At 51.0% G+C, this 27988-nt stretch overlaps 10 protein-coding genes across 10 annotated transcripts; 5 read left to right on the top strand and 5 right to left on the bottom strand.

The window, feature by feature from the left end:
- Positions 1–45: 45 nt before the first annotated feature.
- On the bottom strand, positions 46–2019 carry COCVIDRAFT_25820 (hypothetical protein; the record flags this gene model as incomplete). Its single annotated transcript, XM_014702112.1, has 1 exon — positions 46–2019. One exon carries the CDS (start codon positions 2017–2019, stop codon positions 46–48), a length of 1974 nt encoding a protein of 657 aa, XP_014557598.1.
- Positions 2020–2944: 925 nt separating this feature from the next.
- COCVIDRAFT_96520 (hypothetical protein) lies at positions 2945–4816 on the top strand (the record flags this gene model as incomplete). Its single annotated transcript, XM_014702187.1, has 2 exons — positions 2945–3381; positions 3436–4816. The coding sequence occupies 2 exons, from the start codon at positions 2945–2947 to the stop codon at positions 4814–4816; spliced, it is 1818 nt and encodes a 605-aa protein (XP_014557673.1).
- Positions 4817–6504: 1688 nt separating this feature from the next.
- COCVIDRAFT_96697 (hypothetical protein) lies at positions 6505–7470 on the top strand (the record flags this gene model as incomplete). Its single annotated transcript, XM_014702186.1, has 3 exons — positions 6505–6661; positions 6716–7296; positions 7420–7470. The coding sequence occupies 3 exons, from the start codon at positions 6505–6507 to the stop codon at positions 7468–7470; spliced, it is 789 nt and encodes a 262-aa protein (XP_014557672.1).
- Positions 7471–8414: 944 nt separating this feature from the next.
- Positions 8415–8651, bottom strand: COCVIDRAFT_96766 (hypothetical protein; the record flags this gene model as incomplete). The annotated part of the gene is made up of 1 exon (XM_014702185.1): positions 8415–8651. A coding segment is annotated over one exon (237 nt), but the record flags the coding sequence as incomplete, so codon positions are not given.
- A 577-nt stretch (positions 8652–9228) lies between these two features.
- On the bottom strand, positions 9229–11793 carry COCVIDRAFT_25817 (hypothetical protein; the record flags this gene model as incomplete). Its single annotated transcript, XM_014702111.1, has 4 exons — positions 9229–11348; positions 11408–11495; positions 11548–11700; positions 11764–11793. 4 exons carry the CDS (start codon positions 11791–11793, stop codon positions 9229–9231), a joined length of 2391 nt encoding a protein of 796 aa, XP_014557597.1.
- A 675-nt stretch (positions 11794–12468) lies between these two features.
- On the top strand, positions 12469–13288 carry COCVIDRAFT_96657 (hypothetical protein; the record flags this gene model as incomplete). The annotated part of the gene is made up of 3 exons (XM_014702184.1): positions 12469–12516; positions 12571–12628; positions 12681–13288. The coding sequence occupies 3 exons, from the start codon at positions 12469–12471 to the stop codon at positions 13286–13288; spliced, it is 714 nt and encodes a 237-aa protein (XP_014557670.1).
- A 266-nt stretch (positions 13289–13554) lies between these two features.
- COCVIDRAFT_96734 (hypothetical protein) lies at positions 13555–14232 on the top strand (the record flags this gene model as incomplete). The annotated part of the gene is made up of 3 exons (XM_014702183.1): positions 13555–13822; positions 13996–14112; positions 14168–14232. The coding sequence occupies 3 exons, from the start codon at positions 13555–13557 to the stop codon at positions 14230–14232; spliced, it is 450 nt and encodes a 149-aa protein (XP_014557669.1).
- A 448-nt stretch (positions 14233–14680) lies between these two features.
- On the bottom strand, positions 14681–16559 carry COCVIDRAFT_96710 (hypothetical protein; the record flags this gene model as incomplete). Its single annotated transcript, XM_014702182.1, has 3 exons — positions 14681–15562; positions 15634–16014; positions 16254–16559. The coding sequence occupies 3 exons, from the start codon at positions 16557–16559 to the stop codon at positions 14681–14683; spliced, it is 1569 nt and encodes a 522-aa protein (XP_014557668.1).
- Positions 16560–23084: 6525 nt separating this feature from the next.
- Positions 23085–24584, top strand: COCVIDRAFT_96628 (hypothetical protein; the record flags this gene model as incomplete). The annotated part of the gene is made up of 1 exon (XM_014702181.1): positions 23085–24584. The coding sequence occupies one exon, from the start codon at positions 23085–23087 to the stop codon at positions 24582–24584; it is 1500 nt and encodes a 499-aa protein (XP_014557667.1).
- Positions 24585–24826: 242 nt separating this feature from the next.
- Positions 24827–27292, bottom strand: COCVIDRAFT_25812 (hypothetical protein; the record flags this gene model as incomplete). Its single annotated transcript, XM_014702110.1, has 1 exon — positions 24827–27292. One exon carries the CDS (start codon positions 27290–27292, stop codon positions 24827–24829), a length of 2466 nt encoding a protein of 821 aa, XP_014557596.1.
- Positions 27293–27988: the final 696 nt, after the last annotated feature.

Genomic DNA, 27988 nt, shown 5'->3' with positions numbered 1-27988 from the left:
ACTCAATAATACCAAGTGATACAAATAACCCAAAACCTCTTCTCTCTACGCGCCTCTTCCTCTCCCTCTCCCCCTTCCTCCCCTCCCCCGTCTCTGACCTGGCACCCGCGCCTGATGCCCTCTAGGCACCACCTCGCCCCTAACCCACATCTCCTCTCTCTCCTTAAGATCGATCCAGCGCTCATCTACGGTCCTCCCCGGCACCTCGGCCCTCCTCCTGACCGCCCTCCCCGTAACCCCATCCTGCACCATCAACTCCATGCCAATACACTCGTCAGTACCCTGTTCGTACATGCCCAGCACGAGCGCCGTGCCCGTCGCATTGTACGACGGCCGCGGATCGATCATGTCTGAGTTGCGGAAGTGGACGAGCGACGAAGCGAGTAGGGGGTCTGGGTACGGATCTGCGATGCCGTGGAAGGTTAGGCTGTGGACTGCGCCTTCGGTGCCTGCATATAGGTACGGGGATGTGGGCGAGGGGATGGATAGGGTGTAGACGGGGGATTCTTGGCGGAGAGAGGAGAAGTCGTGGCGGTAGGCGGTTGGGGGTGGGGGTTCGCGGGGGTGAAGGTAGAGGTTCCATCCTTCTGATATTGTCGTTACTGAGGAGACATTGGTGTTGCTGGCGATAGGAGTGGAGGCCTGGGGCTTGGATGGCTTTTTGGGGGTGGACAAGGGGATGGTGGTGTAGGTGCGGGAGCCTGAAAGGCGGAGGTCGAAGACTTTGATCATGCTGTGGACGGCTACGCCTGCTACGATGCGTTGTGTGCCCTGAGCAGCGAGGGAGTAGATTGGGGAGGTGTCGGTTGGGTCTCTGTATATCTGCTCGAAACCGCGGGGAGAGCGCAGGTCGTGCAGGCGGATAAGGCCGTCGTAGCCGCCGGAGAGGAATGTGTTGCCTCCGTCCGAGCTACCGTGTAATGTGCTTGGTATGGGCAGTATTGAGTAAACTGACATAGAGCGCGAAGTGGCTGCGTTGTCGGTGACAATATTAAAGCTGCGAAGGGGCACAGGCATGAGGCCGTCAGGGCCAATATGGTATACCTCGATTGGTTCTACGTGTGCTTTCCGGGCTATGGCGATCTTGTCATTGGACAGGAACTCGCAAGACCATAGCCCGCCAACATCTGTGCCTGCCGATGTCGTCTTGACTTCGGAGGCGGGTTTGATCTTTTCATGCAACGTGTGGTCGCGATCTATAGCATACAACGCTAACGACGAGTCTGCTAGTGCAGCTGCCACCATGGGCGCGCTTGAAGAAGACACCGAAAGACCATTAATACCTCTGCGGCCAGTTTCGTACTGTTGTACCAGCGTTTCTTCTATGCCAGGGTTGACACTAAGCAGCGACAGTTCACCTGATGCAGTCCCGAAGACCATGTCTTCGCAAGCCAAATTCCGCTGATGCGGCCGGAGCAGCTTCAGTCGGGTGATATCATCGCGTCCTTCAAAACTGTCGGGGATTCTGTATGTAAACCACGTGTTTAGGTGTTTGAAGGAGTCGTAAGACCACGTCTGATCAGGCGCCTCTTCCAGATCCTGTTCGCGTTGCCTGATTTTCTCTACGTTTGCACCAGCTTCTTTTGTCCTCAAAATGATTTGCGTGCCCGCAGACCATGCCAGTACTTCTCGTCGCTCTCCCCACCCACCATACATCTCTTCATAGCTGTCGATGCTGGGTTGATAGCCCATAGTCTGCCCCTGTGGAGGTCTCCACCTCTCAGGTCGCCAGGTATTGAGACTCGTTGTATTTCTTGTAGGCTCCAAGTATGCTGCGATGAAGCCTTTGCGGTTCCAGTTACGGTATAGTGTTGTGAGGCCATGGACGGCGACACGAGCATCTGAGTCGAGCCCGCCAAAGCCAAATCGGCCTTTGAGCAAGGCTTTCCATCCGTCGAGCTTTGCAAAGTCGCCCAGACGACGACATACTAGCGAGAGATTGAGGACATCTTTGGGACGGTCAAGATGTCGCGTGATCAGCGAGAGGATCTCATTTGGGAGTGTGTTTAAAGCCGCCATGGTGTGTCCGACGGCGGGTTTCACGGGTGAAAAATATATGGTCCTAGCGATGGGGCGGTCGGGCCTTGTAATAACTTGCTAGGGCCGGTGATGAGCATGATTGCTGGTGGTTAAAAAATGAGTTGTGCAGCGTAGGATGACGACAGGAAGCTGGCTTGGCAGGCAGGCAGGCGTTTGCACTAGTAGCCGGTGAGTCACGGGCCAGGAGGGAAGGATGGGCAAGTTCGCTCTTTGACTGTCTTCTCTTGACCTCCACTCATATACTGCGACTTCACGTTTCAAGCCCACGTCATCTCACCCACGTTGTTCCCAGCAACCACGTTATGGCACCCGATCCCCGGCCGTGCTCCCCCCTTGGTAGCCTTGCTTCAATTAGCCGTCGGAATGCACCCCCAGCACTACTTATCAGCACCCGGCCATGACAGGGCGAAACCGCCTTGGCCGCCACGCTACCAGCCCGAGCCGTAACCGATTAACGCGTCCCTGGCATTAAGACGCGCCAAACAGCCGCTCGCAGAGCGACATCCGGGCTATCGATGTCTGATCAACCAAGTCGCTTCAATGTCCGACTCGGGTCCTTGCCAAGCATCCCCTGTAGACGAACTGCACTGCCATTTATGAAGAACAAACGTGACAGCCCCGCACCTGGACTGCCTGCGGTATATCGTCGGTCTCTGTCGGGCGCACTCGTTTTCTCTATTCTCAGCAATCACCATCCGCGGACCTGGGACTGGCCCTTTGCATGAGGTGTCGTGACGACGGCTTACAAGTGCCAACTTTAACCCCCCTGCTGCCAGCCTCCGCGCGCCCGGTTTGCCAGTCGCAAACACTCTTGCCATTCACATTCGTGCTCGTTTGAACCAACCGCTCTGACCAGACTGACGACGATTGCTTTGCAACACGACCAGGCCAGGCCACGACAGCCATGGTGGCCGACGAGAAGAACGTCTTCGCATTGACCAGCGCTATCGGTGCACTTCGCGATCGGCTCCGGCACGACATTGACGGCTTGCGCCAAATTCACAACCGCCGCAAAGATGGCAATGGATCGCCCATTAATCTTATTGCGCAGCTGACAGCTCTGAAATCCACATATGGAAGCATACAGGACTGGCTTGACAGCAGTGGCAATGACCTGCATCCACAGCTGCTTACGGACTTGGATATGCTCACCCACTCGTCCGATGAGCTTTCACGCTATGTGAATTCGCTCATCAAGACCTTTCAGCAATCAGACTTGCGTGCCTCCGATTTTGCAGCCAAGCTAAAGTATGCGCTTGCTAGCAGGACCATGGGCCGACTGCAGACGGTTGCGCAAAGGCAAAATGATGCTGTGAACCTACTACTTGCGGCATGTCACTGGTGAGATATTTGACCAGCCAGCCTCTGACGTATCAGATTCCTAACAAGCAACAGCACAGCACAGGCGCAACGAAAGATTCTGCTCTACAAAAGTCGCCAAATCAGGCAAGAGGACGTTGCAAATCTCAAACTACTTTCACAGTCCTCAAGATGGAATAGCGGCTGCATAGCAGGACTTACGCAGCTGTCATCCTTCGTCCAGTGGCTAAAGCTCTTGTTCAACAAAAAGTCTGCTCAAAATTCACTCGACAGGAACGTTTCGCCCAGCGATGCAAACTACGAGCACGTCGAAGCAATCAATCGATCAGAAGCAATCGACCGTGCGCTGCAAAGAGAAGCCACTAATCTCCGTCATGAGACCAAGCTCGTCCTCGTAGGGAAGATCAACAGTGGTAAGGATCTTTTGATGCACCAATTGAAGATGCTATATGCAGAGGGCCATCAACCTGCCAGTGAACGCATCAAGCACCGGTGTCAGATCATCCAAGTGGTCTACTCTCTCATGCAATCCATGGCCGACTTGCTCAAAGACACTGGTGTATCCCTGCCGTCCGAGCTGAACCAGCATTTCGCTACCCTACTCAACGAACTGGAGGCTGGTAATGAGGGCATCACACCAGATGCGGCCAAGGCCATTGATGGCCTCTGGTCGAGTCCACAGTTTTCTAAACTGTACGACCACAACTTCGAGATTGACTTCCCCCAATATGCACCCTACTTTGCGCAAGAAGTCGCCCGCATAGCTGATCCAGATTATGTTCCTACAGAAGCAGATATCATTCGCTTGAACCAATCTATGCGCGGCATCAAGGAGTTGCGCTTCAACTGGGATGAACTGGATATTCACCTTTTCAACGTCAAGGAGGGTTTTCCTGATCAATTCCGGGAGCGCTGGTTCCATCAGCTTGAGGGAGCGGCTGCACTCATGTACACCATTGATGTATCCCTGTACGACAAGCCGAGTCCCACCCAACCGAACGAGTCTCTTTTGATGGACGAATTCAGGAGCTTTGAAAGCTGGATCAGTCAGCCCGGATTTTCAACCTCTTCCATCATTATCATATTTAACAACTACACTCGCTTTACCAGAAAGATGCCCCACTCGCCTCTGGAGAAGTTTTTCCCGGATTACTCACCCAGTAAAAGCGAGCCCGAAGTATCCGCGAGGCAGTACATCATGCGCCATCTCAAAACCGTCAACCACCGAGGTTTATTCTTCTATTCCTTCTGGGTCGATCTCGATACCAGCGACAACAAGCAGTTGTATTCTGCACTCAAGACGACACTAACACAGATACAGCAACGCAGGACGGAGGAAGAAGCTCAAAGTTTGACCCGTCCAAGCCCAGACTCGGAAGGCCACTCGAAAACCAGCTTGTCTAATATTGTTCGGACTTATAGTCTGAAGAAGAAAGAGGTGACTGAGATAAGTTGAGCAGATCGGCTTGCCGTGGTGTTGGTAAACCAATAGTGTTTTGTTTGCAGTTTTTGGGTTATGGCGTCTCTGGATACGAAGATACCATGGTGGCGGGTCGGCGGCGTTCTTGCGGAGATGGGCGACCATGTGGCGACCGTTCCGCCCACAACCGAAAGGATTGGGGCGAGCGATGCCTGCATTAGGTGTTTGACAGAGCCAGTGCATATACCCCAGAATGATTTGTCAATGTTTAGTTGTAATCTCCATTGCTCAGCCACACAACGCTCGAAGCCGACCACTGCAGCATTTCCCCGTGACTCTATATATTGACTCACATACGTACGATTGGATGAGAAAGCTCGCTCTTGTAAAATACCTACTCGTATGTTAAATAAAATCCACGCGACTCGTCTTGGCAATGCTACATTCGCTGGCACATCAGTTACAGACGATCGAACTGCTTGCATTCAATGACATGCGCGTCATGCGTTCCTACATATAACTGTTGGGCCAATGGCATGATGGCGATGCCTGGTGCTACATCATAAGTGTTGATTCACGGTGCGTTAGCAAGTATGTGATAAGACTCACCGTTATCCAAGGCAGCCGTACTCGTCCCATGATTGTATCGACTTTCCCGTCGGCAACACTTAGACTGGCTAGGCTACCACCATGTTCTATATTTGGTTGTGATGATTAGATAGGATTACCAACGGCCCGGTCGCAACCTTAATTCCGATCGCTGGTGACACCGTCTCCGTGGCGAAGTCCAACGACAAAGAAGAAAACAATCAAGACTTGTTTTGATGTGACATTGAGGTACACGCAGCTTTGTGCTATTTGGTGCTGGAAAAGGCGGAGTGAGATTCGTGTTGCCCCTGCTTATGCATCACCTAGTCCACTACCATGGCGGACTAGTGGCTGACGGCCTTAGACCGCCACAAACATAGCCTCTTCGTAGCTCAACGTTTTTCCTCCACTACTTGTGCCCACTGCTTCAATGCGCTTCTCCACACCCATCGCGATTCATGTGACAAATCCCATCTGTCGTCACCTCCCCACAGGCGGTATGTCCGGCCCTGCTGCTGCTGGCGACATGCTCCACGTCACCCACCATGGCTTCGCCTGCTCAAGTGGACACTCTTTCATGACGGATCATGCTCGGGTCGCTCTTCCGCGATGATTCAGCAATCCGAAACTCCAGCTTCCCTCGCCTAGCGTACCCAATACAGCAGTAACTAATCACGGATCGTTTACTGATTGAACGGCTACGCGGCATCGAACCGGCATACAGCTTGTAACGTGGCTGGCCAACATGACTAAGACCCCAGAACATGTGCTATGCAGTTCCCCAAGTCTCTGATGATCCGATCTCACCATATTGCGGCGACAATAAGGTTAAGGTTGATGGCGGCAGGATCACAATCTGCATTGCTTGCTTCTGTCTGTCATTTGGTCCAGCTACTATTTTGGTCGTGTTTATTCAGCAGCGCTTAGAAAAGGCCTGATGGCAGAGGCAGGCTGCAGACGTGTTTCGCTTAGCAAGTGTGGCCCCCATTGTTATGTCCAGGGGATTCTGTGCTGCTCGAATGTAACCTTACAACGTCCATTTGGAAACTGATCAGCGGCTCAAAAGCAAGCCCTTTTCAGCACATTTCGTGCACATCATTTCCATACTCCGGTTCCCATTCGTACTTGCTGGCGCCATGAATCCCCCTAGTACCACACTATCGCCAGAGTCATCGCAAAGAGGTCGCCAAAGGACAAGGCAATCGGGAGAGAGCGCAGAGGCAACCGTAAAGCCGAAGAAGGTCAATAGCGAGATCCGAAAGCAACAAAACAGGATCGCTTCGCGTAACTACCGTAAGTTGTTCTCGAGGATAGCCTTTGTATCTCATCTGACTTGTCTTATCGCAGGTGAAAAGCGTAAACGCAAGCTTCAATATCTCCAGCAGTTGATCAGTGATGAGACAGACGATCATCAGGGACATGAGCCATCTCCCGAGCAACAAGAAACGTATACGCCCTCACATTCAAGAAACCACAGCACCATAGGATCAAGCTTATCGCCTTACCAAATGCCCTCCATGCCTTCCAACAGTGGCCTTAGCTCTCCAGAAGCCAGGAGTAAAGTTTCACAGACCCCCATCATGGCAACCACAACCCCATCTTTTGGTGGCCAACATGGTACCGCATCACACGCATATGGTGTCTATTCTTCAAACTGGAACGCAAATCCCTACTCTCCGCCGCCACCTCCTCCAGCAACCACTGCCTGGAACGTGCCACCGGCTTGGACATTGGGATTTGAGCATCCTGTCCAGACCTCTCCACAGCCATCGTTGTACCACTACAGTCCTGGGCCTCCAGCACCCATATCATATCACCAGCAAACACAGAATCTATCACAACAATCATATGAGTACCTCTCCAACGCATACGACTATGGATATGGCTCATCACTCGGGCCACAACACCAGGTAACCCACAATCCCCATGTGAGTTTGCCTACCTCCGCACCTGATTACCAGCGATATCACCCCCGACCGCACTGAGGTTCGCAACATGCCCATCTGCGGTAAATCCGGCGCAGAAACCACGCATGCTGACAGAAGGAACAGTTTCCGATTGGACATGAGCCCTTTACGTTTGAACGATTCGTTTATATTTGAACACCAACAGCTCACACTACTCATATGATCACTTCCTCAAACAAAGAAACAACACTCGAAACACGCGTCATATTTACCGCCCAATGATGCGAGTGGACAATGTCAGATGAGGATTACGTTGCAAAAGTTACGAATTTGGGGCAGCTATGTGGAGACGACCACACTTCAGCTGAACTGCGCACTGAGTCGGCATCAGCTCACCCGACATGGCTATGAGAATGTTTCACACGCCCTCCAACAGAGGTATCTTACCCCTCGCAACATCGCGACGCGCACTACCCGCGACGCTTACGCCAAGAACACGCTACGCCTGAGTACAACACCATACAATGTTCAAGACATGGCGTAGGAGGGGGCACCGGGGGTGTGTGACTCAAGAGCTCCGGAAATTAATATGCGTGTTAGTCATCAAAGTACCGGGAGCTTCTTGCGAACTGCCGACGAGTCTAGTATTCGACTAAAGTCCCATGTGTCCAGTCTAGACTGCAGATGCAGCTGAAAAAAAAGACGTGGACAGGAATCCAGCCAGCATAAAGGGATCCTGACGTCAGCTGACCCCCATTCCTCGGGGCCATCTATCCCCACCAGACAAAAACAACCCCGCCCAGTTTCAGAAACTGTGGTCGATATACAGGGTGCGCTGTGCGTGTGGCTGGTTGCGACAGACGACTCCAGACCGCAACTGACTCGAGTGCGATTTGATGCCAAACTGCAACAGGACGCCCCCGCAAATCATGCAGACCGGTGTAATAGAAATAGATTAAGCCTGGCTGGCTGCCTTGTCACTAGCCACGGTCATGCTGTAGGGACACAGGTTGCTCGGCCTCATCTACACAGACTGAACATCTTCATCTTGCTCATCTTTCGTCATCCTAGCCATTTACTCCAAGCGATCTGTATACAGGAGATCAAAGAACCTTCGAAATGTATTCTGTCAGATACGGCTATGAATGCCAAGGCGTCTGTAGATTCGGCATTGTAGTAACAATTTGTTTTCCGCGGAAAGGGGGGGGGGGAGAGTGGAGAGAGTGGAGGAGAGGATGGAGATTACACAGTTCACATTGACATACGATCACTCGCAGATGAGGAATCATATAGACTGTATACGTGTAAAAATTGAAATTGATAAACTTATCTATATGTAGATTGGAAGAGAAGAGTTGAGCGAGGATAAAAAAGTGTATTGGAATATCAAGTTGAATCCTCTTCGCAACTTCAATTCCTCGCACCCAAGAAAAAAACAGCTCAAGACTTGAATGATTGACGAAACAGACAGGATTCACTACAGTAACATGACTTGTATTCTAAATTTGCAAGCATTGAATCCATCACGTGATATTCCATACTTCTCAACATCACGCTTTCTCATACCCCATCAGCCTTACAGTCACAACAACAACAACAAAAAACACACTATTTGCCAATTTAATATTTTCATTCTTATTTCTGTGCAGCTACCAAAAAAAGCTCGCACATACTTGGATAAAAGGTTCTTTCTTACCAAAGAACCCCCAAAAGTTTGTTACTGTACAAAAAATAAACTACCAAAAAAGAAGACAGACCATTCATAAGCCTTGCTTTCATAAAAACCGAAGGGAGGGGGAAAAGCGGAGAGAGAGAGACAGTGAGGGCAAAAAAGCTTTGCAAACGCCACCATGTTTCCACGCCCCATTCATGCAATATACATGCTAAAATGTGCATTTTTCTTTTTTCAACTAATATCCCCCTTGCCTTTGCTCATCTTTAGTCATGATGAAACTATGCGGGTAGCGGCGGGCCCGGGGGACCCGAGCCATTGCCACCGTTGCCCCTCGGTGGAGGCAATATAGCTGCGGGAAGAGGGTTGTCTGGTATCTTTATGGGGGAATCGGGCATAGCCTTTAGGCGACCGGGGAGGTCCTCGCCCTTGATGACTTTAAGGATTTCTTGCTTGTCCAGGGTTTCATATTGAACAAGTGCATCGGCTAGACGATCTAGCTCGGTGCGTTTCGATTGAAGTAGCTCTCGTGCGCTTAACTTTGCCTCATCTATCAAACGTCGGACTTCATCGTCGATGAGTCGCTTAGTCTCGGGGGAGACCATTTCGTAGTTGGACTTGAAGTCGACATTACCGAGCTTGTCCGAGAACCCACATGCTGTGACCATGTTGTACGCTAGCGAAGTGGCCTGCTGGATATCGCCGGAAGCACCGTCAGCTACATTGTCAGCACCAAAGACAATCTCCTCTGCCATCTTGCCACCCATGGCTACTTGGAGCTGACGAATGTACTGCTTGCGGGTGTGGTGGTTCTCTTCCTGGGGAAGGAAGAATGTAATACCGGCAGCGTGTCCACGGGGAAGAATGGTTGCTTTGTGAACATCATTGAAGCCCTTGGTGAAGAGACCAACAAGTGCGTGGCCACCCTCGTGGTATGCAGTGTGGATCTTGTCTTGGAGCGGAATTGTGCGTGTCTTCTTCTCAGCACCCATTGTAATCTTGTCCTTGGCCCATTCCATATCGTTGAGGGTCACAAACTTGGCCTGAAGCTTCGATGCGCGGATAGCTGCTGAGTTTGCAAGGTTCTCCAACTCTGCACCAGAAAACCCAGGGGTACCGCGGGCAATGGAAGAGAGGTCGATATCGGGTGAAAGACGAATCTTCTTGGTATGATACTTAAGAATGGCCAATCGTCCACTGACGTCAGGAAGCTCAACCTGGACATGGCGATCGAAACGTCCGGGGCGGAGAAGAGCTGGGTCTAGAAGTTCAGGGTGGTTCGTTGCGGCAATGAAGATGACACCGGTGCTTTGATCAAAACCGTCGAGATCATTGAGAAGCTGGTTCAGAGTTTGGCGGTGGTAGTTGGCATCGCGGGACTTTCGCTTTCCGCCTACAGCATCCAACTCGTCGATGAACACGATGGCAGGCGCCTTGGAACGAGCAGCAGTAAAGAGTTCGCGGACGCGCTTCGCTCCGACACCAACGTAGACTTCGTCGAATTCAGAACCAGACATGTAGAAGAAGGGGACGCCAGCTTCGCCCGCGCAAGCACGAGCAAGCAGGGTTTTACCAGTACCGGGAGGGCCAACTAGGAGGACACCTTTGGGCAATCTTCCACCGAGTTTGTTATACTTGTCTGGATTCTTAAGAAAGTCGACGACATCGAGGAGTTCTTCCTTGGCTTCGTCGCAACCGTGGACGTCACTGAAACGGGTGTTCTGCTGCTCTGGACGAACCTCGGCAGTAGTGCCACCACCAACCTTCTTGAGAACACCACTAGTCTCAACGAAAAGCGTAATCAGGACCAGGGATACGTAGGCAGCCAGAGCGAAACCGCAGATCCATCGGATCCACTTGAAGATAACGTTCATCAAGGACTCCTCGACAACAACATAGACAGGGTCGGTCTTAACGCCACTGCCACCCTTGGTTCTTGCGACCTGGGCTGAGTTGGCATTTGCTCCGAGAGCCTGAGTGATGGCCTGACGCTTTTCTGGTGAAAGTCCTTCCTGAACAGCACCTTGCTGTCCAGTCTTTGTCAAGGCCTCATTGTAAAGCTTGTCTATGACATCGTTTGTGGCGAAAAGGCCTGTGTTGTACCGGTTGATGATGATTTGAGGCATGTTGGCGCGCATAAGTGCCGAGTAGAAGGAAGCCTGGGACGGTGCGCTGTTGGGGTGCTTGTTGGCAGTCTGTTCCAATCGAGCAAGTTGTTCATGCGAAGGTCCACCGAAGAGCGAGCGTTGTTGTACGAGATTCAATCCGAGCATTCCTGGCTTTGAGAGCTGACGGAGGTGCGATAGAGGGCCGTTGCGAGACATGGTAGAGTGTTGACGTGTCTTGAGGGAGGCGAAGGGTGAAGCGCTAGCGAAAGGGTTGCATAGTCCGACTCGCGATACTGTATGATGTTAGTTGTGCCTTGTGCCTTGTGCCGGATGCCTTTTGTTTTTTACTAACCCGAAGATAACTTGGAAAACGGAGTAGCGCAGGCGGTGGACGAGGAAGCAGATTCGGAGTATTCGGGACGAGCAGGCTGCGCGCATTGCTATATTCATATCAGTATGATGAACGAGGGCGATGGACTTGGATTTGCGTACATGCGCTCCTGCCATTACGGTAGACGGAGATGATCGTGAGGTATGAAGCTGACGGATGCCGGCAGCCATGGGCTTTCGCCCAAAGCCGTGCCAGGAGGATCGCAAGACAGTGGACATGGTTGGCCACAGCTCGGTGGTGACAGAAGCGACGTTCTATACATTCTCTATCAACATGGGGCTCAATGACGCGATGTCGGGATTCGTGGCAAACCGTACCTGGACTGCGCCGGCCGCATAGAAGGCCATAGTGGAGATTGTGCAGCGGCAGAGGCCGCAAAGACTATGTATGATACCAGATGGAGGGGTGAAGGATAGAGTTGCGCAAGTGAAAGCAAAAAGTCGTGGCGGCGAAAGGCCACCGGACGTTGACGTTGATGTTGTCTAGAAAGAGGAAGAATAGGCCAGTGCGCATCGATCGTCTGGTCTTGGACCCTTGCATGACATCGCCCTCCGCCTCCCACCGCCGTGGCTTGACACCTGGCGTTCCCACTCTGTCTTGGCAGCATGTCTACTATGTACTTACATAGTCCACCTCGGATTGTCATTGCTGGGTGCAGTATGCTCTTACAGGTATGGACAAGTCTTACAGTCCCATGCTCTTCCCCAGAACACCGGCGCGGGGTAATGTTTTGCCTAAACGAGCCCATCTATGACAGGCTGCGAAACCGGCGGGGTGTTTCCGTCCAAGACAAGACGAATGGGGAGAAACCATGCAGGAATACAAGAGCAGATAGATGTTTGCTGGTACAACTACAGGTAGGCAATGCTTGCCAGGCCTAAAGTTTATTCAAACATGGACGCTGGGGTTCCGAACAGATACACCTCGGTTGGCGGGGTTAGGGAACCACGGTCATCACTGCGCCCGGAGCATCTCATATAGTTGACCTGATACATTGCCCATCTTGATTCTGGTATACAGCCATGGCATCTCCAAAATGGAAGAAATTGTATGAATATGCAGCATGCGACGTACGCCTACCTTGTCTGTGTATATGCACTTCTCAGATAACTCACCTTGCATAGCTCGCAGATGGCCTACTCAAGCTCCACGTTCCTGGCGCAGGCTTTCTCGCCGACATAAGTATGTGCGCCTGTAACATTTATATGCAACAGACCCACTGAGTCGTGTCCAGGGCCATTGCTCCATACTGCTAGCATTCCGAAGCCTGAGCCGAGAAAGGTGCTTGCGCCTGCATCGACCTTCCTCATGGTCCCCAAAGCCACCAAGTCTTTCCCGACCCCACCACAGATGCCAGGCAATTTACCTGCCTCCAACCTCTCGGGTTCAAGGCCATATGCAGATTATACTGAGAATGGCACCATTGTCGTCATCAGCCAGCCGCCTGGTCAGAGTTGCGCAGTGGTGGGGGGCATAATGGCGGCTCGCATGCAGCATCTTGGAGCAGAGGGTATTGTAGTTGATGGCCGAGTAAGAGACATCACTGCTCTAAACCAGATGAAGTTGCCCATCTGGTCCAAAGCGACGTCTGTGATCGGGGCGGGGGCCGAGACAAAGTTTCATGCGCACAATGTGCCTGTGAAGATTGGGGAGACAATTGTCGAGGCTGGCGACATCATCATGATAGACCCATTCGAGAACGGCGTGGTCGCGGTGCCACAGGCAAAGGTGGACGAGCTACTCGAGCTGCTGCCGAAGCTGGTCGAGGCCGATGAGAAGGTTACTGCAGACGTCGGGAATGGAGTCAGCGTAGAAGAAGCCTTCAAGCGGCACCGGGGTTAGTTGACTTGTGATTGTCGGTAAAACTCTAGATATTTTTCCAATCAGACATAAATGTCCGCCGCACTGGCGACAGGATGTGAGAAGCCACTGAGAGAGCTCGCAATCAGATGACGCCCGCTAACCCAAATGTCGGGTCCGTGCACCGCCCATTTTCGCGATCCCGGGTTCAGAACAACGATTCAAGCTTTGGTCAAATCATCACCTCCAACCCTCCGCACCACCCCCATCCCAACTCGAGGACCCCCAATTGCCCCGGAGCATTCACAATGGGTATCACCGACTTCTTCAGCGACGTTTGGGAGACCTTCTCCCACCCCTCGGCCGACGCCGAGCACCCCGTCCAGGGTGGCACCAGCACCAAATCGCCCGCTTCCGGCACCGACGAGGAGAGCGGCGACGAGGCCGAGGTCAACAAGCAGGACACAAAGTCAGGCGGTTCGGATGAGCAGGGACACAAGCCTTCCGAGGAGCCTGAAGAGGATGAGGATGAGGAGGAAGAAGAGGAGCCAGACCCAAAGGACAAGCTCGAGAAGGGTGAGTGACTCCGGAAGACGCAGAATATGGCAGAAAGCATGGGCAGAATCAATTGCCTATCGGATGGGATTGGATGCGGTGCTACTGGATGGGCATGTGCAGGCACCCACTCAGGCCCAACGCATCATCAGATGGCGGTATAGAAGAGACGCATGACTAACAGTTCATCGCAGAATGCGCCGAGTCCAAGGAATGCCATGGCCCCAAGCACCACTACGATGAGTGCGCCCAACGGGTAACAGGCCAGATTGAGGAGAAGGGCAAGGCCGACGAGGACTGTGTCGAAGAATGTATGTCACTACCGCACCTCGCCTTGACCGTAGAGATGAGCTAATGCCTTATCAGTTTTCCACCTGGCTCACTGCGCAACCCAATGCGCCGCCCCCAAGCTCTTTGCTCAGCTCAAGTAAACCGATCTACCCCACAACATCCACTTTCCCATACCAGCGTATAGATAGTGCATCAGGGTCAGCCATTCGGATTGCGTGCAAATGATCAAGACATTATGGATGACTGTAAATACCATAGTCATGTTTAGAAATATCACTGTACTTCTATCTCTCCCTCTGAATCAAACTCTACACCCAATTGCAAGTGAAAAGACACTGGTTCTACTGATTAAGTGAGAAATCTGGCAACAGATCTACAGTGTTGATATCTACGGATAATGATTGGCAGTTCAGAAAGCACGAAACAAGGAGACTTGGACGCAACACAGAAAAACCCCGATTCTCGCTTTCCTCCACGATTCAATGACACAGACTCCCTGATACATCAAAACCTTATGAAGAGAATGTCCCATTATCATCATCGTCATCATGCTCAGAACCATGAGTTGAACAAGCCTCAGTATAATACCTACGCATGGGAATCCTCCACCACGCCCTCATTCACATCTCTCGACAACCTACCCTCCGTAACCCCCAACCCAACCCTCTTCCACCCAAGCGCTAGCGGCAGCGGCAAAACCGCCAACGCAAGCACCGCCTGAAAAACAAGCGCATTAAACATATTCCCGGGCGGCCTATCTCCCACAGACCCCTGCGTCCCCCTCCCGAGCTTCTTCACAAGCTCGAGATCCACCGGCCGAGTATCCTTCAACGCATCCATAACAACAATAATAATAGCGCCTATAATCTGGCCGCCCACCCAGCAAATCGTCGAACTAACTTCTGGACTCGCTGGGAAAGTGATTTCAACGAGAAACTCCAGCGCAATAGGGAGTAAGGAAAACGAGGCTGCGCCCAGCGCAGCACTGAGGATATACGGCGCGGCAATTGTGCGCGTCTGCGGCGCCCAGATAAAAGCTAGGTAGGCAATTGAAATGAGCGGGGTTAGGATCTTGACGGCGCTGAGGTAGGCGTGCGTGCGATCCACAATAGGACTGACGATTGCGCACGCAACGAGGCCCGTTATGATGAGGACGGCGCCGCAGATACCGGCTTCATCTTCTGAGTAGCCGTATGGATACAGGATTTGGTTCATGAGGCTGGAGAAGGCGTTGAAGAGGCCGACGTAGACGCCGAAGGTGAGGAAGACGATGTAGAAGGCGGGGGTGCGGAGCATGTGGCGGAGGGAATCTATAATGGGGGTTTTGGCGACGGTGGAGGAGGCTGCGGGGGGAGTTGGGGGCGCAGCGGGGATGAAGAGGGAGGGGATGCATGCTACGGAGGCGACGATGGAGATTATGAGGACGGTGGTGGGGAGGGAGCCTATTCCTGGGTTTACGAGGGATGCGACCTTGATGCTGTTAGTTATGTTGTTGTTTCTCTTCGCTTTTTTTTTGCGGATCAAGAAGAGTGAGAACTTACAGCTCCACCGAGGGGATTCGCCAGGCTTGCCAACGCTGTAGCTCCCACTCGTCCAGACTCGGTAAACCACATGTCGCTGTATCTTGTTGGTGCCGCCAACACAAATGGTTGTGCCAGACCTGTTAGAATCTGGCCTACCATGACGACCCCGAACATGCCGCCATTTGTCACCGTGCCTGCATACCTGATCCAGTTACCCGCTAGAAGCAAGACCGAAGCCGCGATGATGGATGGCTTGGGGCCGCGGTGCAAGAGGTAGATGGTGAAGGGGCATGATACGGCGAAGGAGAGAAGAAAAGCGGTAGAAAGCCAGTTGATACTTGACTCTGGTACACCGAAGTAGAGTGACGAAGTAGTGGAGATGGGCGCAAATGTTAACCACTACATTTTGATGTCAGTTTTCCACCATGTGTTATGATAAGGTTGGTGTTTTGGCGCTTCCTTCCTCCCCACGTTCGGGACAACCCCGGGGGACGAGAAATAGCAATTTCCGCCCTCATCTCAAGATAAGAATTGCCAAGGAGGGATCTAACAATGCTGACAGCCTCGCCCAACTTTTTTTGAGGCCCCCTTTCAGTAGACAAAGGGGAAAAGAAAGGAAGGGTGAGCGATCAACTTACATCCCAACTGATGACGATGTTCAGCAGTACCAGCTGCGCCAACCCAATCCACCGTCTCTTGTATACCCTGTAGTGCTCATGACTATAACTCCGTCTGTGCCTGCGAGTCCTAAAGCTCTTTCCCCACGGCGTCTGCCAGCGTCTGCGCACCTCGCCCTCTGGGTCCAAATCGACAACCTCGCCTCTGGTAGGGCCATCTCTATACCGGGATGCGCCGGGCGCAGATTCGTACTCGAATTCCTCAGCGGAGAAGTTGGGATCCTTTAACATCGTGTCGCGCGTCTGCGTGTGCGACAAGTCGTCCATGTTGACCCAGGCTCGACGATGAGGATCGCGCGGTGTCATACAGCAATAAGATAGCAGTAATAGTGGTTCCCAGAGCCTGCGGGGAACACACAACCCTTGGCTTGTGAAACCGGGCGCCAAACTACTAGTAGCAAGATGAAGGTATCGATTGATGGATGCTGGGATGCCGCCCACGCTGCGTGACAAAGGCGATGTCTCCGGATGCGAATTGGTGAGATGCAGGTGCTAAAAAGCACTGGTTTATCCGTACGTATCGTATCGTCCTTTTATCGGTCGGCTGCCTTGCCTGGGTCACGTCCACCAACAGCGAAATCCCTGCTCCTGGTATGCGGACTTTGCATACGAGGACTCGCGTGCGGACGATCCATGTTTTACAATGGGGATGGGCTTTGCCGGCTAATCAGTGGACTTTGCATGGGGAAAGGGGGTCTACTACTAGTCCAGACGGCCTTGGAAACTATGTTTAGGCCTACCAAGTCGGATTGTGTATCGCGGGATGCGGCCTCGTCGCCCGAGCGTTCCACCCTAGACGAGCTTCAACCACACGTCTTTGTGGGTTGATGGCATTCGCTAGTCATGGCTTGCCTGTGCGATATACGAGTTGCATGTGCATCGCGGGGTAAACGTCATCTACTACGCAATTGCAATCACCGCGGTTAACATGTGCAGGTACTGCCACCCATCCGACGTAATCCGCGCAACGAATAGCGCGCAATCGAGGCGCAGTTGGTCGGGCAGGGGTGTTGTTTTGGTGATACTTGCGAAAATGGGTGAGAAAGCTTCCAAGAATACCTTGAGCATTCAATCACAGGTCGAAGCGCTATGTGATTGCGCAAAACAATGCACTGTCTGTCACAGATTGCAATTCTGGAACGATGCATTACTCATGCAAGAAACGAGAGCAAGAGAGAGAAATACCGGCAATAAAGAGTACTGAGTGCTCGGAACAATAGTTGCAAGAGTCCGAACTGATGCTTGGACGGCGGAATACTTGGCAACCCGTTTACGAGCATCACACCCTTCTAACAAAGCCACCCCGAAACTCTATTTGCAAGACACCTTGAGGCGCTTTTAGGTCCTGCTAAATGACGCATGTCACAAGCCCTTACCAGCCTTATGCAATTTCGCTTTTCATAGTCTTCTTCTTTGCTCAGCCTCGGGCGAGCAAGTCTAGGTCAATTCAGTACGTACTCCTTGTGCCTGGGTACTTTTAAAGAAGCACGTGCCCTAGCTTTTCATTCTCTAGTCAACGCTATCGAAACCCTCTTTTAACTATTTCAAGTACATATGTACTCTCGTATCTGCCATACTGCGGACCATCCGTCATAATGGCCGCTGTCCGCCGTTTCACCGGTTCTCGCAAGCTCTTCCATTCCAGCACGTCTTTTCGGTCTTTCTTCCCCGCAAAAATCTCGGGCCGTTGTCCAAGAACCTAGACGGTCTTGCCTCATATTTTTTTCGGTTTTTATCTACCGCCTCCGAGGTTGTGGCAGGTTTCCGTTCGTTAGAGTTTGAGCAGGGATTCAAGTGACGCAAGCAAGAGCGGTTGCTTCAATCTCCATGTTGTCTCTAGCACGTTGGCCCATAGTTGGTGTTAGATGCCGAAGGAGACTGACTCAGGTACCGGTGGATCTGCGGTGCAGATCGCTTACATGTGGATTAAGATCGCCTGAGCAACACAACGTGGTTGGGTAGATCAATGCGGTAAGCGGTATCGACATCACGGGAATCACGATTGTGGTAGAAATTTTGTGAGGAGAATGAACTGCCGTGCTTACTTTTACGGGACAAGGATAGAACACTGTGAACTGTCAACGGTAATTGTGCATTGGGGACGATGACGACTGATCCTGATGGCTGATGATGTTGATGCAGGGTAAAGTGCACAGCGTCATACCCTAAACCCTTGGATATGGATTGGGTAGTGTTGCAGGCCAGCTGTTGTTTATCCGTCATCACAGAATGAACCTTGTTTAGTGGTAGAATGTGCATTGCATGATTAGGTTTGGTCATGGGGTTTACGGCCGTGACTTCTAATCCGCGGAGAAGTGTAGTAGCAGATGTTGTATACGCATGCCCGGATCCAGGTAGACTTGTGGTAAACCTGTGTCCCTGACTCTGTGGGTCAACAGTCTTGACCAACTGACGTAGGATTATCAGGGTTTGTTATCACTGATCCACCATGATGGTGAAGCATTGCCTATCTATCCTAGAACTGCATGGCCTTCTCCAGAAACGGGAGGCAAAAGGATCCATCAGTATGATGACGTTACCTATCAGCAGCTTCCTAGTTGTGTCGTCCTCAATCATGACATCTTCTTGAAAGGGACGGTTTTGCTGTCTGCGAAGGAAACAGTATTGGTAGTCTAATCGATCTCAAATAGCACTGCAAGTTTTCCAAAATTGCTTAAGTATGTTGTTACTAGCTGGTTTTACTACCAAACTCGAGATGTCCCTGGCTTTTTTCTGTGATGATGATTCTCGGCTAAATCTGTCCCCGGGCAATGGCTGACTAGAAAACACCGAACCAGCATTGTTACCATCCTGACCTTCAAGCTTTCTAAGACCTAATCCTGAATAAGAGCCATCTGTTTAATATAGGTTTTGCTGTTCCAGCAGTGGTGGCTTTGGTTTGTCAGCTAGGAATCCGGTTGTAACTCTTTTGGCTTAAATAGGAAGGTTTCCCTCTTTATCAGACGGTCAGAAACTCTAGATACCACAGTCGTCTGGTTACATTGGTACAAATAGACAATACAGCAGACTGTATCGTGCCTAAGACGATCAGACTATCTCTGGGGGAACCTGAATAACTGAATAAAAAGTGTGCCCACTACAACAATGCAACTCCTTGATAACATCGACATTACGCACTGTTATTTCGTAAATATTAAGGAAATGAATAATGATATACTCAGTGAAACTTCGACAATCTTGGTACATTGCCACCGCTATCTGTGGTGATCTTTTCTATGACTTAGGCTGATGTTGGACGTAGTTGTTATCTGGCTATTTCAGTTCTCCCAGAGCTATCATGTTGTGCTATTATCTGCTACGTGGCAGATATGTGAACAACTGGCAGACTTGTTTGTCCAAACATACCTGCTTGGCTTTTTGTATCCGATACAACTGCTCAGACTCACGATGTCGAGATAGAACTCTAATATTAGATTAGTCACTTTCCATTATTTTACCAGAATTTGTATGCGAAATTAATTCGAGCAAAGTTCTTTGAGTTTGCCATGGACATAGTATCATTTAGACAATAACAGTTATCGTCAATACAAAGTATCGTACTATGAACCCTATCCTCTTTAACTTCTCCCTCACGAAACCATCGCCTGCTGAGTAGGCAAAAATCTAAAGATACCTAGAGATTACTTAGACCTCGAGTTGGCGATACATGTGATCACAACCTCTCGTCAGACTTACGGACACACCGACTTCAGCCCCAGGGTACAATCTCATCCTATAAGGTTTCCTCACTAACAGAGCACTGACTACAAGTCAGCACAGCTTCAGCACCGCCACCCATCTATTTTTACCGCTCCAGTCAGACCAGCCATCGAGATCCCAGTGTCCATGGACGACAGTATTGTTCACCCAGAAGCAATGAACCCCTTACAACGGCTTGAGAGACAAGACAGAGCACAATCAATCATCACAAAGCGCCGTAATGTAACGCCGATAAACGACACGTATGAATCACACTCCCCTCGGCGCCCAAAGTTCATCCGTGGTGATGTCCTTCGGCCCTTGTCTATTCACAAAACCCCACGTTATCAAAAAAACAATCACCAGTCATACGCACCTCACACTACCTAAACGCCCCCCCCCCATCACCCATTTCCTCCTCCAAATCCCCCTTCCCTACACACCTCTCTCCCTTGTCTCCCTCAGATTAAAATCCCCGGGAAGGGACGGGCCGTAAGCACACCACGCTGCGGCTCCCCCGAACATTCCGTTACGATATTCACCCAACAACCTCAACCCGTACATTACATCTTTCTTCTCACCAGGAACATTAATTACACTCCACGGCTCTGGTAGCAAGATCCCCAGAATATGTGATACGGCAACCCAATCGGTTTCAGCATTCCCGTGGCTCCGTTGTGCCGGAGAAAGAAGGGGGTAGGAGTTGAAAGGGACATGGGTCGGTTGTATCTCCGCCTTTACACTTCACGGTAAACGCACAGGTACACAATAGCGCGTATATCGTATACGCATCTCGATGCCATTGGTTTACTTTGAATCGCGCATCGGTGATTGCATTGTCATGGGGGGATATTTTTTTGATTTGCATCCTTGTGTGATCAAAGTTTAGTTTTGATTGTTTTTTTTTCGATTTTCTGAGTCATTGGCATGGGGAGAGGTGCGTGTAGCAAGAGTTGTTTGCGACACTTTATGACGTTTGTTTCGCATGCAGTTTCCTTTTTTCGAAACATCAAGAGAGCACTGATCTGTCTGGGGAGGCAGTCGGCAGTTCGGGGTGCGTATGGGGGGGTTTGGGACTTTCGGGTTATTTACCATATGGGTGATATATTCGTGGAGGAGAAGGGAGGGAAGGAACATCGGCTTTATAGTCATCGGTTTGATTACATTGAAGTGTGTCTTACTTTCCCCGTCCGACCCAATTGGTTGGTTTCTAGTTCAACTGTCTTTTTTTGTGACTGGTAAGTATTGCCACTTTTCTATTCATACAAAAAGAATATTCGGAGTGGGCGAGGTGAGGCCAAACTCTAATCACATCTAGAGCCATCCAGAGCCAGCTAGATGCAGAGGGTCGCCTTCAACGCTCATACGCATTTTGCACCCTGGCAGTTTCGTACCCATGGTTCTGATAGTAGACAGAGATTGGGCACCACAAGTCAGTAGACGGCGAGGTGAGGCAAACAAGCATTCACACAAAAAACGGTCGGATGCAGCAATGATCAGAGTGTCTGCGATGTGCACCGAAAGCTACCAAGTTCGGGCGACCGTCCCGTCCCGGGCGGAGTATTCTCCGACATCTTGCAAAACGCAGGACACTCGTGCACACCTGGGAAGTAAGCATTAACGGAACAGAATTATCATCGATCTTTCTTCCCCTCGGTCCCTGTGATTACCTACATGCTGAGCCAGGTTTTTTCAGCTACCAAAACTTTATTTTACTCCTAGCACTCACGTAGCTTAAGTGTCAAACACTGAACCCCCATCATCATTCCTCCTTCTCCCTAGTATGGCTCTTAGTCTTTATATCCCGTATTGCAGGGCTGCTAGACTAGTTCACGCTATACTAATCTTAGAGAAGCACGCTAGTGACATCTGGACAACGGATCAGGGTCTAATTAGGGGTTAGTTAGCCAGTCGTAAATTCGAGGGCATCTTTGAGAACCATCACTGTTTATTGTCACACGGTCTCGGAACTGGCGCCGGGTTCCCATTACGCTTCTCCAATTACTATTTGTATACAGATGCAAATTATTCTGCCCTATCAAAAGGGAAACTTGCAGTGTTGATGAAAGCTAATCTTATTCACTATGGAATGTGCCGTCCATCTTGTCTAGGCTGTTTGGGAAGGTGCATCGATCTGCGCATTCATAATAGAGAGGGGAAACACTAGTCAACCCTAGTATGGAGTATGCCCCGAGTTCAGGGACGTGCTGGTGTTGTATGGGATGAGATGAGGTGTGTCGATTAGGTAGTGACTTTCCATGGCCGAATGAGTGAGGCCCCAACGCATCGTCAACGACCAAGACCGTCTTCAAGGGAGCCCTCTGCACGAGGAGATTGCGCGTACGAATATCATTGCATGTTTGGTGGATCAACTTCAAGACAACGGTGTCGAGCAGCTCATATGCACGGCAGTTACTTGTCTTCGTGGTTTTCTCGCACATCTTGTCTGCTTTCGGGGATGATTATCCAATCCTTGTCATACTTATTCTTAACCCCCCACAGCTCACTCTCGGCTCCTGTTGAGGCTGATAAAGAGAGTTAGCTTTGTCAACAGCAGCCTCGTGGCGAGCATAAGGCCCGATCCTCACGAACAGACAACCCCGGTCAAAGGGGGAGGCAAATCTCAACAAACCACATGTCGGTTTGCCATCAGAGACTCTGCGTTAGTCTATCAAACTTTAAATGTCTCTCAGTTCTTTTCGGGCTCTGGTTCGCCTCGTGGCTATGGGTATGCACAGACATGTTCAGCTTGATATTGCCAAGAACGGTCCGATTGTATGTAGTGAAACTACAAGGAAAACATTCGTAACTGGAAGGAGGAGCAAGGGAACACGCTGCTGGGGTTTCTTCTCGTCTTTCGAAGTACAGTCGGCTCTATTCTTCGGACTCAAGGGGTCCCCCAGGAGGGGTTGTGCCACGGGGTGTTTGTTTCTCTGAGGTATAAGTACTGAACAGTCTTCAGCGCTGGAATGGGTAGACTCAGTTCTTTCAAATATCAAATCAAGAACTTCTTTGTACTTGATTGATATTCTTTTCAATTGTATTGCCAACGCGGCTTGTTTTCCTTAAGTGGTACACCACTTCTTCTCCAAGATGTTGGACACCATCACCCGCAACGCTTCACCATGGAGTGCCTTGTCAGTGGTGTTGCTCTCTCTTGTCGTCTACCAAGCGGCAAAGATGATCTACAATGCCCATATACACACTCTACGAAGCATCCCCGGGCCTTGGATATCCTCTGCCACCACACTCTGGATCCGGTGGCAGAGATGGCACGGCAGGCTCTCCTTGGAAGCAGACAAACTCATGGCACAATACGGTCCTATCGTCCGAATCGCCCCCAATCTGGTAATTCTGAATGACCCTGAGTCCGTGGAAAAGGTCTTCATCAGGAAGGATCTGGATACATCACCAACCTCAATCCGTGCTCTACGTGTCGGCGGCCACGACTGGACAGTCACCTACCCCCAACACGACATCGCACGCCAACGCCGCCATCCCGTCATGATCGCAACGACAACCAAGAACCTCAAGGCGTCCCACCAATCCTTCGTCAACATAATTGAGGAAATGGTCCGCGACCTCGGCGCATCTGAGGGCACAAAATCCGAAGACATCGTCCACCACCTCCGCATCTGCACACTCAAAAACTCCCAAATCATCATGGGCGGCTCCGCCGTCGACCTCGACACAAAGGACTTCCCCCGCGTCGTCGGCGAGTACAACTTCCTCGTCGTCTGGCGCCTGTGCCTCCCCTCCTGGCTCTTCGAATGGCTCCAATACGCCCCAATCTTCCCCCACGCGCGCTTCCGCGTGCAATCCAGCGACAAACTCTTCGACCTCGGCGAAGCCCTCTGCAAGCAAGCAGCCCAAGCCGCCCCTGACACCACCAGCACCACCGACACAAACGTCCACAACCTCTTCACCGACCCCACCGCAAAATACCCTACACAATCCTCCTGGTCCAGCCCCGAACTCGGCGCCGAGATGGCCGGCCAAGTGCTCGCAGCCACAGAAACTACTTCATCAGCCCTAGCCTTCATCTACTACGAACTCGCCAAGAACCAGCAGCTGCAAAAGATGCTGTATAAAGAACTCATCGCGCACGAGGGCTACGAAGACCTCGACACCCTCAAGCTCCTCGACGCATGCATCAAGGAAGGCCTGCGCTTCCGTCCCCCCGTCGCCCTCACCGGAAGCCGCTGCGTCCCCAAAGGCGGTCTCGAAGTCCTAGGCTACTACCTTCCCGCCGGCACAGTAGTAACTACGCAGTCCCTCTCAATGAGCCGTCAGCGCCCCGACCTGTTCCCGGATTTCGATGCGTATAACCCGCTGAGATGGATGGATGAGGATGACGAGTTTAGTGCCGAGAGGAGGAAACTGGTCGTGCCGTTTGGCGTGGGTGCGAGAAGGTGCCCAGGTGGCAACATGGCGACATATCAGATGAGGCTTATTCTTGTAGCGACAATCCGGGCCTTCAAGATTACTCTCGCGCCGGAGACGACACCGCAGGCTATGGAGCCGTTTGAGGCGAATGGGTACAGGTCGAGGCACGATCGATGTGATTTGATCTTTACGCCACATACGGTGTGAAGGGGGGTGAGATCGAAGGAAGATGCGGGGGGGGTTTCTTTTTGTAGTTTTTTTTTTCAATAAAACTTTAGATTTTTGACTTCCACTTTGACTTGTTATGAAAATCAACTCATGTTTTAGCTTTTCCTGAGTCAAGTGTAACTACAACACGTTTGCACACCAAGTCAGTACTTCATTCACTGTCACCTCATTATTTCTCTATACCACCTTTCCAATCGGATCCCCGCAGGCCTTCCGCCCCACTACTCCTCATCCTCGTCATTCTCCCCCTCACCAACCGGCGGCGGCGGAAGCGGAATACTAAAATTATCCAGACTCGCCCATTGGCTGCTTCTGTAATGCGCATCTTGCGTCATACTTACTATGGGACTACTCCACTCCTCGGTCGCAGCGCCTGCTTTCCCTGGGCTGGGAAAACTGCTTGGGATAAAAAGGGGAGGGGGCTTGCCCGGCGAAATAAAGACAGGTTGGGAGCTAGCGATGTGGTGAGGAGTAGTGTGTGTGCTTGAGAAATTCTGGATTCGCTTGGTACGAGGTGTGCGCTGTGTGATTTCATCAACTGTGGTCGCTTGGCTGGGACGGGACCCTGATGGATGATGGTGTGGTTGCTGTAAGGGCATTTGTGCGGTGTTTAGAGGTGGTAGCGGCGTGGCGTTGTAGCTAGATGCGTCGGGTATGACACGCAGGCTTGATGATTTGGAAGGGTGTGCATTCACGTACTGTGAGTACGAGAGCCATTCATCCTGTAGCTGTTTCTCTGCCTTGCTCGAATGGGATTCTTGAGTCTCGTGCTGTGGAGATGGGGAGCGGGGGACCTGGACAAACTCGCCGTCAAGGTCCGTGGATTGATGCATGTCGGTTAATACAGAGTGCAGGGAAGGTCGCCTGTCCGATTGTGATGGACGTGGCTCTGTTTTAATTGAAATCTCCTTGTTAGAAGAATCTTCAGGCATAGCCATAGGCGTAGAAGGGAAATTGTCCTGGACGTCTGCCTCGAGAATCGGTGGTGTCGAATGAAGCTGCTTGGTTTGTGTAGGTAGCTCAGCTCTAGGACTTCCAGGCTCTTGCTTGATCCGAGTTGGCTCATCGTGGTAAACTAGATGATCCTTCTGGATAACCCACTCGCTTTGACTATACGGTTGCTTATGGAGGTCTCCTAATTCGGGTGAGGGCTCTTTGTGGACTCGGAGAACAGGAAGACTGTCTAATTCTGGCGATGATTCTGGCAAGATTGTATCACCGGTGTCATTGGCCTCGGCACACGCGCGATCAATCTGATCAATCATAGCCTGAGTATCCGTACCAACGCTTTTACCCAGCGCCGAAAGTCCCACATCCTCGTTAAACTCTTGCCTAGCTCGTTTAGGCAGAGGCGCGTCTTCTTCAATGGCATCGTTGTCTTCATCTTCGGAGTCCTGGATGGTGCTCTCAAATCTCCTCAGTTTTGGTGGAGGTATGGGAGACTTAGACGGCATCTCGAAACTCACTTGTTTCCGCTTTGAGGGGGTTTCTACAACCTTGTTACTAGCGTTTATCGCGCATTGCTTTAGCGGCGACTGATTCAGCTTGTGAGGCGTGAATTGGGTAGACAGTGGCGAGTCTGCTGGTGATTGAGAAGATGGTATCTCACAAACTCGTCGCTTCTCGGGGGTAGACAGGAGACTGAATGGGGCCTTGGCTGACCTCCCTGATTTGCGTGGAACAGATGAGGCTTCTCCTACTTTTAGGACATTTGTCGCCGGATTCCGTCGGGTCGCTCGGCCTGATCTTCTGGAAGGAGCCTCAATAAATTGCGTTGGCTTATAGCTGTCGTCACAATCGTCTTCTACTGATTGCAATACAGGCCCGGCCACGTCTTGCGAATCCACCGTAAGCTGATGCTCCTTTTCTTCAACCAACAGCGATTTTGCATCTTCCTTAACTTTTTCAGTAGTCACCTCCGCACCATCATTGTCCCCTGTCTGATACAAGCCTTGCTGTGCGAGTCGCCGTGCCACAGCATGGCCATACTCATGACCTTCTTTATCTTCGGTTTCAATACTGTTAAGCGCTTCATCCATATCGTCATCTGACATTATCTCCAGCGGACGTATTCCAGACACCATTTGTGTCAGAGTCCGCTGCTTCTGATCCTTGCTTCTTTTGTCACTTTTGCTCTTGCCTCCCCAGCTCAAGCGTGGTGTCTTCTTGACAGGCTTAAAATCAGGCTCTTCAATGCCTGGCAGAGGTTTTCGCCCATCTATCAATTGCGTCATGGTTGACTGCCTTCTCAGTGCGCGCTCTCTATCCATCTTGTTCGCCTCGTTGTCAGATGTACCCTGAATGCGCCGTGTACGACGATGGCTCTTTGACGGCGCAGTTTTGCATTGACGCTTGGGTTTATGTGGAATGTGATCGTCGTGTTCGCTATCTTGCTTCCTGCCCTTCTGCTTCGACTTGTCCGTAGTTTTCTCCTCCGCATCCTCCTCTATATCCGTTTCAAAGTCCTCACCATCATTATCCGAGTCGCTAACAACGCTTATCGTCTGCCTCCTCATCCTATCTGGCAGAAACACCATTTGCTGCTTCTCCTGGTCATCGCGTAGGGGTGTAGAGCGGCGGCGCACCGTCTTACGCTTATGCGGAAAGTGTATTTGCTGTGGTGCTTTCTTCGAGTAATACACTTTGAAATCGGCTTCTCGATTGCTGGTTCGCGTGCGAGGCGTCATGGTGCAACGGGTGGCGAGCAATCGACAAGTAGAAACGTCACAGCGTTGCAGACGCGAACGCGTTGAGGGGCCACTAGCGCGAAATGATGCCTATGGACCATGCGTCATCATCCTGGACCGCATCCTGGACCGCATCCTGGGCCGCAACTCAAACGTCCACCTGTTAGTAACAGATAGACATTGAACGTAAGTAGATGGTATGGAGCCACGAGACTTACTATGGGAGGATACGAGTATTTTCACCTTTACCTATACCGTCTGATAGGCAGTTGAATGGACGAGCAACTGGGATTGAAGAGATGAACTAGATAGGCTGAAAACTGATGTTAGATGATGATCTACTGTACACGAATGTTTTCATCTTATCTTCCAGGCTTGGACGATGGTTTCTGCCCAAGGGTTCACTAGTAATCATGTGCACTGGCACAATATCAATTCAATCATCAGAGTCATCATATCAGCTACCAAAGCAGGCTAGTATTACTTTTGCATTGTACCGTGTGTGGTGCTATACATTCTACTTGTAAAAGCGTATTGCTTGATGCTTCAACTTTTCATGTTGATAGCAAATCTAAGTCTTGATAAAACCAAAATGACATAAAGGTTGTGAAGACAAAGGCATTATTAAACATGCCAAATTAGAAACATGAAAGCCCGGGTTTAGGGGCTGTGAGAAGAGAGACCATATGACAAGGG

The sequence above is a fragment of the Bipolaris victoriae genome (assembly GCF_000527765.1).
Source record: "Bipolaris victoriae FI3 unplaced genomic scaffold scaffold_33, whole genome shotgun sequence".
Classification (NCBI taxonomy): domain Eukaryota; kingdom Fungi; phylum Ascomycota; class Dothideomycetes; order Pleosporales; family Pleosporaceae; genus Bipolaris; species Bipolaris victoriae.
This window is presented reverse-complemented; position numbering and strand designations above follow the sequence as displayed.